This window comes from Rhea americana, unplaced genomic scaffold (genome assembly GCF_003343005.1).
Source record: "Rhea americana isolate MKP2758 unplaced genomic scaffold, rheAme1 scaffold_5, whole genome shotgun sequence".
NCBI lineage: Eukaryota > Metazoa > Chordata > Aves > Rheiformes > Rheidae > Rhea > Rhea americana.
In genome coordinates this window covers 8,546,958-8,560,765 of record NW_028186645.1, presented here as the reverse complement: position 1 = coordinate 8,560,765, position 13,808 = coordinate 8,546,958, and the positions used below count along the sequence as shown (strand labels likewise).

Sequence of the window (13,808 nt, the reverse complement as noted above, 5' to 3'; positions counted from 1 at the left end):
AAAAAAAAAAAAAAAAAAAAAAAGAAAAAAAAAAAAAAACAGATAAGAGACTTCATGACTAGGAATATAATAGGCTTATTATTATTATTAAACAACACCACCTCAGATATAAGAGACTCAAGTTTAAATCAACAGATTAAGCAGATTAAAGTAAAGATGAAGTTCTGTCCCCTACCAAATGTGCAACCAAACTACTWCTACATGCCACTGCCCTCACTCACACACACAAAATAGAAGTATGACTTACATGGAATCAATAAAGCTTTAACAGAACTTCATTCTTAGTATTTATTATGACAAATCTGGATTTCCTCTCATTGGGGAAGGCAATTCCGTAGAAGAAATTTTCTAAAGAAAGTATTTTAAACAGAATTATAAAGAGAGAAAAGTCTGATATTTTACCTTTAGATCCAGGGGCCAAAGCAGCCCTTTTGATGGCATAGGTTTTGAGACAGCGCTCAAAGGTATCGTCCCAGAGAGCTACTACCCCATCCTTTCCTCCAGTGACAAATCCCTGGCAAAAAAAAAAAAACACAGACATTAGAATTATTTAATTATTTTTACTTGATTTTGCAGTGATTTCCGACAATACTGACGATGGATWATACATAACACTGTAAATGTACATGCATAGAACTACAGATGTCAGAGATGAAAAGATCAGAAAAAATATGATCCAGTCCTCTTCCTGATCAAAGTAGCTCTATATATGCAGACTGGATTTAAAAGTTCTAATTAATAAGCTTCTATCACACTAGCAAAGCAATTTAACTGCCTACTGTATCAAAAACTTTTTCTTGATATTTAGCCTCAATGACCCTCTGGTATTTCAACTCATTACTCTAAGTCACACTTAGTACAACTCCTAAAAACTTCTTTAGCGTTTTTATCCTTCAAATATGTGTATATTTATGCCATTTTATCTTCAAAAGTGATTAACAGCTATYTAATGGAGCCATAAATATACTTAATATTGAAATAATTAATACTTTTGTTTGGAGAATTTAATTATGCAATAGCAATCAGTAAGATATGATTTGTYCAAAGTTTTTGTACTGAAATTCAAATCACAGAATATTAAACGTAAAGTAGTCTAACACCAATACCCATTTACATTTAAGCACATGCTTAAAGGCTTTCCTGAGTCAAGGGAAGTTCAGAATAAGGACAGAGTACTTAGGGGAAGCCTTCAGTCTGTAAATCACTAGGGGACTGTTAACGACAGCACAAAATAATAAAAGTACGATCCTCCCATAGTGAAAAACGAATTAACACTATTATCAAGTAGTCATGTCTAATCACCTTATATTTGATATTCAATGTATATTGAATATCACAGTCTCTGCTGAATACCTTCATTGAAAATGAAAAAAAAACAAAAATAATAAAACAGTATCAATAATAAAACAGTATCAATTTGTTATGCACAGGTAGCAGTAATAGGCATGAAGCACCTCTTACAAAAGTGGTCAGAATCCTTTTCCTCATGCTGTCTTAGCTGCATTTATACATTAAGCCAGTGCTCTCCAAAAACAAGTCAGAGAAAGTAAGAGCAGTGAGGTGCTGAAAACATTACCAAATTCTTCTCCTCTCAGAGTCACATATTCCATTACACTTACAGGAACTTCAATAAAAAAGTACTTTTATTTATCATTGCTATAAATTCCGTTATTATTTTAGCAAGAGGCCAAGAAAATTATTGAATAGATGTCACCAATCTGAAGAGTTTTGAGAAATACCACACCATGCAACAAGAATTGGAAACAGGCACAAACCACTTTTTTGAATCTGGACTCACAAGGWTTTTCTATTATGGAAGTAAAGTAATGCATTTCTGAGTTTGGAGAAGGCCTAGGTCAGCATCTGAATTATACAAACTTTTCTAAGTCTGTAGACAGCTTCCTGTCCAGACATCAACAAATTGTTTCATTCAGGAGTACGTACTAACAAGATATAATAAGTAATACAGCTATCAACTTTTCATATTTTAGGTGAGAACAAAGTGCTTTTCAGTCTTAAAAAATTAACAATATTTTTGACTTAATAAATCATGTTTTATTTTCCGTAAAAGCAAATAGCATATAAAACAAGAGAAAAAAGTTAAAAGTACAGTTTTCCTTAGTTTACAGAATCACAGAATGGTTAAGRATGGAAAGGACCCCTGGAGATCRTCTAGTCCATYCCCCCTGCTCAAGCAGAGTCACCTACAGCATGTTAGACAGGATCACATCCAGGTGAGTTTTGAATATCTCCAGAGAAAGAGACTCCACAACCTCTCTGGGCAACTTGTTCGAGAAAATAGTTCAGAAATAGGTACTTGATTTTCAACATGTATCCTTTSCAGAGATATCAAAACTGTCAGCTGATCCTCAATGACTGTTCAAGTATATGCTCTTAGTATTACCAATGTGATTAATTCTTCACTGAGGGAGATAAAAATTTATTATAACTCAAATTTAGAACTTATAGRTAAGTTAAAATTGTTCACGCTGCARTCTCAGATTAGTTCATAAGCACCAGCYTACTGCAGCACAATAACTTATTATCCAAACTCAAAAGATTCATTATAATCAATTTTTGTAACATTTTTTTGATTAGAAAGTATCTCTCTCAATTTACCAACTGAGCATGAGTGAACTAAACCCTAGACCTCCATCTGCTAAGCAGACTGTACTCCACGCAAAACCATCTTGTAGTAAGAAATGTGGCAGGTTAATTTAGYGTAACATCTCCTTTCAGACGGTGCATTTCAAAAATCCCAGACACACCAGTCCATTCACTTCTACTTTCTTTTTTCACAGTCATCCCCAGAGTATCACGATCAGTGGGGACTCTAAGTTAACTGGTATAACACCAGAAGGCATGTAGCTCTTAAAATTAACCAAAGAATTACTACAACATAATACATCTCTTTCTAAGAGAATTCTTTCTGAATTCTGAATTCTTTCTGGCCTGACAAAGAGGTAACTGTAACACCTGAATTCATCGTAGCAAAAGACTTCATTTTTCTTAGATCTAGACAAAAAAAAAAAAAATTTTTAAAAAAAAAAAAAAAAAAAAAAAAAAAAAAAAAAAAAAAAAAAGAGAGAGAGAGAGGGACATTTCTTAAATTGAAATTAGGTCTTATGTAATATCCTCACAGTTTACTTACTTTTTCTAATGCATGCATGCTGAACACAGGACCGTCATGTGCTTTGACTGTTTTTATGAGAAACACATCTCTCCAAACACACACATCCCCTGTGGAAGTCCCAGAGAAGGCCATCTCTTCAGTCCAGCCATACACCGCACACATCATAGTGTCAGTTCTTCCCATTGCACCGATGCAGCCCTTTCTCCCAATTAGTCCTCCCCCTCGTTTAAAACAAAAACAAGTCATCAAACATTTGCTAACAATTATTTTCAAAAAAAAAAAAATCTATAAAGCAACTGTACTCAGAATAATGAACTCTYTACTTCTGGTTAATTCACACTTCCCCAAAAACAGAACTTTAACAGATTTCTCACAAAACATCTATTTGGTACCTTTCAAGATAACGCCTTTCTTTTAACTTGCTACTTCAATCAGGTCTTGAATATGTATATMTACCCACATGAACGTACTACAAAGAGAAAACTTATTTGTAAACTCACATCTAAACAAAAATTTAACATCCACCACACTTCCAGAGAAATTCTTAGTAGAATGAACTTGAWAAAAAGAATAATCAACTTTAATATCCCTTTCTTTTCATGGCATGTTTTCAGTGGCAGGTTTTCTAATTTTAATTTAAAAAGTAGTTGTGTTGGCCTCTGGATGATAGAAATGTAACTGCTATGTAAATCTTACTTTAAAATACCACAATGTTCTAAAATAACTTGACAGGTAYAACACAGTAATTTCTAGGCAGAAAGTCAGATTCAGATTTTCACGATTCTCAGAGAAACTTCATGTGTTATAAARCAGAAGTGTCTCAGGATGTAAAATTTCCTATCATTCTCCTACATTTACAGAGGCAAGGTCTCTCAACTTCTTTGCTGTCAGTTGCACTGATGAAATTTAGTCCTAAGTTTACGCATCAGTGTCACTTCTCATCTTAAGTCCACYTGTTCTAGTGCAGACTTCATCTGAGACTTAAGGTGGACTGATTCCACCCCTCCTAGTGAGTGTTTCGCAGTGACTGCCTTGTCAGTGTGGTTATTTCAATTTTGCATAGATGGACAGAAATCTGCTTCCTGCTAACTCTAAGCAATAGACATTTTTTTCCTTTTTTTTTTCTTTTTTTTTTTTTTTTTTTTTTTTCCCGAAAGCACCATCAGTAGGTTCTTACCATCATGGTTAACACCTCCTTCTTAAGACTTCCCTCTAAACAATTTATAGTAATTCTCCAGTAATTATTTTCTAACACACTTCATTCTTTCTTTACTTAGTAATAACAATTAATAATTGGTACTTCAACCACTTGCCCTCAAACAATCTTTGCTGATTTCTGGTGGAGACTTCAAATGAAAAAATTAAATGTCGTGATTTTCCTCAAGGAAAATTGCAAAAATAATTTTAGTAGAGACTCACTTGAGTTGATGTACATAAGCTCTTAGAGAATTCTTAGCACAGAAACTAATCTGCTGTAGTTTATTTGTCTTCATTGTATCAAACCTCAAAAAACATGTGAAGTTCAGACTAACATCAAGGAATAGCTTCTCTTGCTGTTCTAAACCAGAATTTTTCAGGCACCTAAAACAAGCTGCTTGCCTTGGTTTTTAACAGCCATGTTTAAAAACAGTATCTAAGTATCTTGAAAGGTATCTGCAGATCTTTATGATATGCACCCTCAAATTGTCCTTCTTCCAAAAATTTTTTTCACTTTAGAGCAGTTTTATAACATTTTGAGATGTGTGCTATTATTATTAGAYATAAAAACAGACAGCAGGAAATCCAAGGTCCTTTTTACTTGTAATGGCAATTCATGCTTCYTGTAATAGATCTTGGGCAAAGCTACCCTAGAGAAATATATAGAGAGATTATCTCCCTGTAATGCATGAAATACACTATAACAGATGCTATATTTATAACTTAAATAACAAAAAAGGCTGTTATGATGAAAAATTAAAAAATAYCTTTCCTTACCTGCTCTACGCCAGAATTTCATGTGTTTAATTCCAACTGTAATCAATTTATCAGGCATATAAGGATTAATCTTAACAACAAAAATCTTATCTTTACTTCCCCTGAAATAGAAAGCAAAATATTTTGTTTAAAATTAAAATATATGTACTTTTATTTTAAATAAATAATCTTTTATCCTGCTACTGTATCCTTTCCCTATCTGATCAGCATTTACATCCATATCATTAAACATAGATTTTTTTTTTTAATGAGAAGTAAGAAGGAAAGACAAAGAACTAAATTATTGAGTGCTGTTCTGTTTTCATTTGCCTTCAGTTTCCAGAACAAGAACGGGATTTTATGCTACTTCAAAAAGCCACTAGGTGGCATTTTCTTTGCAAAATAATATACTTTAAAAATTCAACTACTGCAATGGCATTTAGACCTCTGACAGCTCATAATGAAACTTAATGGTGTATAGTTGCATACCTTATTTAAATGGCTCTCATTCTGAAAACAAATGGCCATTCTCATCAACTTTTTAACTGATCTTTTCTGTTTTTCGTTTTAGAGTAATACAAATGTTGCAAATGAAAATTTCAGTTGCTAAAAAAAATCAGAATTTGTAATGTATTTTAGATTTCTTCCTAAACATATAAACCCAATGCTTCAGTTCTATAGTATGCAAAACAGYAGTCAGCTATATTTGCTATCTATGCAAGAAAAAAAGTTAACTAAGAATTTTGTTTATTTCAAAATGCAAAAGAGGCTCTAATTCATAGGTTTTGCCTCGCAGTCAAAAACAGCAAAACTCTTTTTACCTTTCTATGGTTTTCAGATCACTGAATAAACACTGAAAAAGTAATGAAGAGCACAAACTAGTTTCCTTCAAAACTCACACTGTAATCTTCAAAGTATAGATGTTTCTCTCAAGTATTTTATTCAATTCCTCTGATTAGGTAGAAGAAAAAGCTCCCCAGAAACAAAATCTAGACTAAAACGAGGGAAAATTCCCCTCTGAAATGTTTCTAAATATTAGGCCAAAGGTAGGCAAAGTACCAGAAAGGGTATCTTCACAGAAGCCAAGTTAATRGGGCTTCTGGTAAGTAACTAGGACAGGAGTAACCCTCCTTTCTCTAATTGCATCAGGTATTCAAGACTTTTATTCCTCAGTAGATAAGAAACTCAAAATATATTCAAAAAGAAAGTAAGAGTAAATGTCAGTGAAGAGCAACAATGAAGTTAATGAATAAGTAGGAGGTTGAGGGTTTTTTTAACTGCATTGCTCTAGATGAGTTTGAAAGGGATTTATTATTCTCTCCAGATACAATGTTTGCAGTAGGTATACTGAATCCTGAGCGGCAGTGGAAAAAAAAATTACTCACATTTTTGCCAGATTATAAGCAACAGACCCTCAGAAACAACAAAGCAAAAGGTTTCCAAAATATTGCTCAACATTAGAAATAAGATTCCATCCTGTAGATCAAATTCCTCTTTAATAAATGARTATGAAATAATCTGTGCAGAGTTAGAGAAGTTTGTAAAAACTTAGGTTGGAAGGGACCTTTGAAAATTATCTAGTCAAACATCTGGTGAAAACTTGGATCAGGCTGCTCAGGACTCAGAAAGGAAAAGGAAAGAACCTTGAAGAAAAGATGACTTCTGAGCAAAACAGCTRTAATCTATAACCTACCATCACAGGAAAAAAATGACCTCAATGAACAAGATCTGAAAGAGCACCAAGGGCTGAGCTTTTTGCCTCAAGAAACCTGAGGTCTAGAAATGATAGTTCTTATTTAGGCAAAGCTAGCAGCTGCAAAAAAGGACAACAGTATGGGAGAAGCATGGAAAAATTGAATTATTTCTKTCAGTGTTGGTAATGACTAAAGAACAAGCTGCAGAAATGCTGAAGAAGCTTAGGATTATTAGGGAGGAAAGGCAAGACTTGTTTACAAACTTTGACCAGAGAGTTCAGATGTATAGAGACTTTGACCACAGATGTAATTATCTTTTAGCATAATAAATTATAGAAGCAATATATGGAAGCACATGGGAAGAGTTTTAAAGAGATTTTTTCAGAACACATCAAACAAATATAAATGAATTGTTTTCTACGTCTTCTTCTCTCAACATTTGAGCTGTCACAGCAATTCCTGTTGACTCTGTTGCAGTTTCAGTTTTTCTCCAAAAAGAAAGTTTCAAGGCTGTGATAAAGCCACTGCCTGTAAAAAATTAACAAGCAAAAGGAACTGCAAAYTTATTAGATAACTATTATTCTTTAATTATTTTGTTCACTGTCAATCTAGGTACARATTCCTACCTTACTGCTGAAAGCTTCTCTCCTTTCTTCCAATCCCAGAGTACAATAGTATGATTGTCATCTATTCCAACAGAAGCCAAGCGTTTCCCATCCRCTAGAAAAGTAAATTTATGATAAGATAGATAGCATTATGCTGCAATAATAATAAACTAGATTAAAAAATAGTATAATTTCAGAAATACTATTTGTACAAATAGCACACACATAAATAGCGTATGTACATATTATATRYACAACATAMATATATAACGTAAAAATAGGTAAATAAAAGTACCTATTTTATGATATGGCGTGCTTAGGGGCGRCTTAAGCATTTGCTAGATTTTAAATTAGAGTGGCCAGTTGAATGGAGTTTAAGACTTCAAGTTAAGAACTCTAAATTCTACATAACCATGAAGAATTGACTCGGCAAACATCTCAGACTAGATGTTTAACAACATCACAACTATCATTTCTAGATGTTTGAATTATGCGGTCTAGAAATGGCACTAAGATCCTCTGTATTTGGATTAGATCCTTTGTCCAGCCAGTTCCTGACACAGTTGCACAAAAGCCTTCAACACAGGTTGTACTATGAGCATCATCTGTTCGCTCTGGGAATCTCTGTGCATTTCTAAATGGGAAAGTACTAAAGCAGTTCCAGGAAGTTTATGAAATATTCCTAAACTTGGTARCAAGGTAAAAATCTTTCAGCAGCTCTGAAAGTGTACCACATGAATCTTCAAGAAAAATGTTGTTTGTGCTCATTTGAGATCAACATATTTCTGTTATGTACTCATCTTTGAAACTGCTAAGCATCTACGCTAGAATTTGGGAAATGACATTTGGATAATGGCTTGAAAAAGGAAATCAAAGAAAGGCAAGAAGYATCAAAGACCTAAGACTTATTCTTTGCAGCCACACACCTTCACTGTGAGGCCAGAGGTCCTATCTAGTAAAACCAAACCATTAAAGAATGCACAGAAGCTAGTAGAGAAGAAATTTAACCTGGTACAGGAATTCAACCTGTAGTGTGCAGAAACACCCCAAAATTTAACTGACTGGTAGTATGAGAGAGGGGAAAAGGAGGTTCAATTCCTTCCCAGAAGGACTCCATAGTGGGACTTTCAGAATTTTCAATGTTCTACTTGGTGGGCTTCCAGGATTAAAGCACACACCTGATCAATTGTTACTATTTGCTAAAAAAACAAATAAACAAACAAAACATCTTAAAGTYCTAATGCAGACTCAATGCTTGAGAGCTGTAAGCCTGTCTAATGCATCAAAAGAAATTACAAGATCAGATCAGCTCCCAAATGCCATAGAACGTTTCCTTGTGGTTTACAATACGCGACACCATACAGCAGCACTCTTTAAGCAATGATCGCTCTGAGATAATGTCATTTGAGACTGACCACTGGAGAATATTTTAATATAAATATAGTGTATTTGTGTACAGAGTGTAGAGCACCAATACAGTGTAGAGGAATTCCCACTAGCTCATTATAGTAAATAAATAAATAAATAAATAAATACTTATTACCTGAAAAATCAGCAGCACAAACACCATACTGGTGATAGCCCTTTAATACGGACAGTGGTTTTATTGTTTCTGTATCCCAAATGTGTATTGAGGAATCTCGACCAACCTGAAARTAGTTATAAGCATTTTTTCATTTCTCTTTCATGCCAGTTATTTGATATGTTTTTTAAAGCATAATATTACCTTGTAACAAATATTTCAAAAAGTATYTGAAAAAAGTTACAGTAATAAAATCTTCCTAATATTATTTGTCCTGGCTAACAATACATTATTCCATCTCCTGCTTCACAACTACTATTCCCACAGCTGGCTGTTTCTTCCTTCCAAAGAACTCTGACATATTAATTACAATTAATCAATCTTACAATAGATTCCTCTTGTGAAAAAGCTTCATTGATTGCACTGTGGCATATATATTCCATCAATTAGTTCTCCATCAATTGCTCCCTGTCTAAAAATAAAAGGTTATTTTTATTGCTAGTATGTAAGCTACTCCATGCTTGAGAAATCAAGGTGACTTCTATTATTTTCTGGTGTCATTACAAGTAATGAAGTTTCTACAAGTCAGGTGCTACTGCACTGATACCTGTGGAGTTGCCTTCAGTAGCCTGGCACTAATTCAGRTATCTAGAACCTGATAAGAAGGAACAGAACACAGCTTATTCTCTTTCAACTCTGTTTGGATGTATTTACATATGAACATTATGAGCCATTATTTAGGACAGTACACAAGATACACTACAAAACCAGAACATTCTTCTATATTTAAGACAAGAGCAGGACTGCAGAAAACTAAGCTCTGTTTCTAGTTTTGCACAGACTTATGTACTGTTTGTAAAGCTTTTTGTAATGTACACTCTCAGGAGATTCTGAACGAATGTTCCATGGGGAATTTGATTACTGCATTACCTAATTTTGCTTTGCAAATTCAATGTTCTTTTGACAGAGAGAGGTACTTTAAAATACAGCAAATCCATAGATATTTTTATTCATATTCTTTATTATTCCAAAATTAAATTGAATTCATTTTCACATTTATGTATTTAATCTATACAGTGACCAATAAATTTGTGTTTATCTCAAGCATTTTCATACTGATTGAGTATTATCGGAAAAAAATGTATTTCTATTAGAAATCTGAGCTCTCTCCACATTTTTTCGTGTGTCTTTGGCAAWATCCAGAGGTTTTCCAATTTTCAACACATTCTAATAAAAACAACAATAACAATTCAACCTCAAATGTCAAATCAAACATTCAATGTGGTATATAAACATTTATGTGAAGAGTTCTTTGTCAGAAAACATGAGAGAGAATAATTACTTCAAATTACTGTCTGGAGAAATATAAAATGAACCATTATAAATACCTCAGTAATACCAATACCTGTGTTGCATGTACAGACCATAGACAGCTTGACTAAAGATGATAACTAAAAATACTATACACAACTCATTAAACTGGAATGCTAGAATGTAAAATTAATTGATTCTCACAGTTGTGATTCTCTTCACAGCTAAAAAATCTTAAAAAATTAGGTGCATACTTTCTTCTACTTGTTATCTTGCTGCAGAAATATAAAACAATGCTGAATAAAAACTACAATCTTATAAATAAATAAGAGGTAAAAAAAGCCTTCAACGAAAGACACTTTTCAGAATTAATATAAACAACTGGAAAAACACATGTGTTACAGTTTTTAACATGATTCCATCTGCAAGAGAAATACTGTCCTTCACTGAATAAATGCCGACTGGACACGCTTCCTCCCAAATAAGCTTTTCTAAATTCAGTGTAGCAATTTCAGATTCTTACTGCAGAAAAGCAGATAAACATGCATCCTACCTGGCCTGTTGCCACGTAGTCCTTTAAGGGATGAATAGCAAGGCAAAGAATGTCATCGTCATGACCTAAATAAAAGCGCTGTGTGTTCTGCTGCCGATTATACACCACGCCCACTGCTGCAACATGGTATACAATTTCCCCGGTCTGAGTGTAAAATAAGTTGCTTCGACAGTCGTAACCTCTGTAACTAAAGGAAAAAGATTTGTGCATCAAGATCATAAGCAGATATACTAAATACTTAATGAGATAAAAATATGCAAGATGCATCTGACATACATAAAAGCTCAGACTACTTACCAATTACTACGCTGCTATTTTAATATTAATATGCATATGCCAACAGAACATCAATTCATCATTTTCAGCCACTGTTCAGAAATCAGTACTACTAGCACTAGTTCGAAAGTAGCTGCTATTTAATAGTTATTTTTCACAACAATTCTGGAAAAGGATGTAATGRCTAACACTATTACCAGACCACATGGGAAATTCAGACCGGCAACATATAATTATATAAATTAAAAAATGTCCAAAATAGTAATTTTGGCTATCTTTTACTGCTCAAATATCAGACAGTAGAGTTTCCACAAAAAAACAGACAAAACAGATTCAATGAAACTGAAAGTTTCTGCAAATTTTATATGAGGAAGATAAAAGCGAGTAGTTTTTTTCCAGATCAGTTTCTTTTCTGAAGGGACTGTCTCCTTTCACAGAGGGCATGAGCAGGCCAATTCCCAGTTAAGGCCTTTATGCATTGCCATAATATATATATATATATATTTCATCCTAGGTGTGATTTAGTATCCAATGAAAACCAGGGGCAGCATTTTCAAAAGCCCAGAGTCATACTTTCAGAAGTAACTTAAGCTGCTCAGAAACCTGAAGAGAATTAAAGCCACAAGCAAGTTTTTAAATGGTACTTTTGATAACTCTGTTCTGGGCACTCAATGGAGGTAACATTTTTAAATGCATAAATTAAACTGKTTTCTTTCTTTCTTCTGATAAAAACAATGCTCTACAAATTCCTGATGCATCCTGGAGGTACTTCCCTGTTTAAGCTCTTCTTGTTCCAGTTCTTACAGATCTTCATTAAAGTCAGCTTTTTAATTATTTCATGAAGATGCAYGTAAATTCTGGTTACATTTACAAACACATAGTTACATTTACCAGAAGGGAATGATTATGGGCAGAATATGCCTGAATATGTTTGAGTTAGCTACGAATTATCTTGATTTAGGGATCATAAGGCTCTACCTCAGTATTTTTGCACTCAACTAATTGAACTGTTAGAAAAAAACCCAAAGATGATTAGCAAATTATTCACAGAAAACAAAACAACTAATCAGTTACCATCAGCAATTCAAAACTAAGAGAAATCTCTAATGCTTGTATTACAAGATACTTCTTATACTATTAATTACTTTGCTTAATTAAAAGCATTTATCATCAGAACAAGTGACATTACTTTTAAGCAGAAACAAATGCAGGATATTTTTGCAACAGTGCAGTTCTTTAAGCTGTCAGGTAAGAAAACCAAGATGTATCCGCACATGTACCATTGTGTATTATACACAAAGTGAATGGGGTACTGTTCGAAAATTCATGGATACAAGCCACTTAAAAATGTATACACAAAAAAGAGAAATAGTGCCTCCAGGGTAGAAGAGTCTTTCATAAATATATGTATTGCTTTCCTTGCATATGTTGGGCAACAAAACGCYGTGGTCAACGATCAAATCTTTATGGCAGTTGACAGATTTTAGCTTAATAAATACTATTCTTACAACTCCAGCCATGGATTCATGTTCACAAATATCAGATCGATGCATTATTGGATAATGGTGCAGCATGTGTCTGGACTGTGTCTGAGCATATGGTAATTCTGTTGACTAATCTACAATATATGTAATAGTGTTTATGTCAGATCTTACATGATCAGGTATAAACTGCTTAAGTCACCTCACAAAAATTTTAAATAGACCAGCAGAAGGTCAAGGTCAGCAATTTGTGCTACATGGCCGTACTCTTTTTCCTCAATATCATACAGTCTAAACACAGATATACCAYCTTGTCTAAACCCTGGCCACAATGAAATGGCAAATGAGAACAGCTATATAATGATTAACGCTTTGCATTAAATTTCCCACAGTAGGCTATCTTGATAGTCTAGTCCTGAACAGTGAAAGAATTGRTGATCTATACTGTTACATATGCAAGTATTATTTACATTTGTGTATCAAAAAGAAACCTTTGGATTAGTACGGCTAATTCAGTTTACCTGGGCTACACAGCATACTCAGTTTATTTGCAAATACTCGTTGCTAATGAGAAGAAAATTGGTAGGAAAATACAAAAGCAGTCTTTATCAAAGGAATTTGCAAACCCAACCCAGGCCACAGACTCCCTAAAAAAAAAAGTTGAAAAATTTTTCATAGAAAGTTTCTGTAAATGGTTCTGTGCTCCTTATTACCAGAGTGATGCTGATTAGCAGGAGTCATAAATTAGTTCTGGATSAACATTTACTTTTTGTTTGTACTGAGCAAATGTACTGTTGTCTAAACATTTTGGAGAATTCCCATTTAAAGAATCATCAAAACTTAACCTGAATAGTTTACACTACACAGCTTTGGTTTAGTCCCAGTTAGGCAACTTTCCAATACCTCCTGAGTTACTGTCCCTTCCAGGTCTCTAGGAAAATCTCTCTCTATCAGCTCTGAGGCTGAATTATATTTCTGCTCCCTGCTTTTCTCAAAGTGACCTACAATTCAGACTCATGCTAGAGGTGCTCTCTCCAGCCATGCTTAACCCTCCCTCCAACCACAGCCTTCACTAGCAACTTCCTCCAGCAGCATGTGAGTTGTTTTGAAGTTGATTTCTGCCTGACCCAAAGTGCAGCAGCTAGGCAAGCCAACCAAGCAGCCACTTCCTCTGATGTTTATCTATGGTCTTTTAAAGGGACATAATATACAATGGCCTATAGTAGCTATGAAGAAAAAAACCCTAAAATAACCTGTTGCAGTATGCAACACCAGCCATA

General features: G+C 34.0%; 1 protein-coding gene across 1 annotated transcript in view; it reads right to left on the bottom strand.

Moving 5' to 3' along the window:
• EML5 (EMAP like 5) overlaps window positions 1-13,808 on the bottom strand; it is a 125,839-nt gene that overhangs the window by 49,881 nt on the left and 62,150 nt on the right. The window contains exons 14-19 of the mRNA XM_085317569.1: window positions 10,772-10,958; window positions 8,929-9,034; window positions 7,407-7,500; window positions 5,108-5,208; window positions 3,152-3,354; window positions 403-514 (exon numbers count right to left, since the gene is read on the bottom strand). Of these exons, the coding sequence (XP_085173695.1) occupies window positions 403-514; window positions 3,152-3,354; window positions 5,108-5,208; window positions 7,407-7,500; window positions 8,929-9,034; window positions 10,772-10,958 (803 nt within the window). The remainder of the gene's footprint in view (window positions 1-402; window positions 515-3,151; window positions 3,355-5,107; window positions 5,209-7,406; window positions 7,501-8,928; window positions 9,035-10,771; window positions 10,959-13,808) is intronic.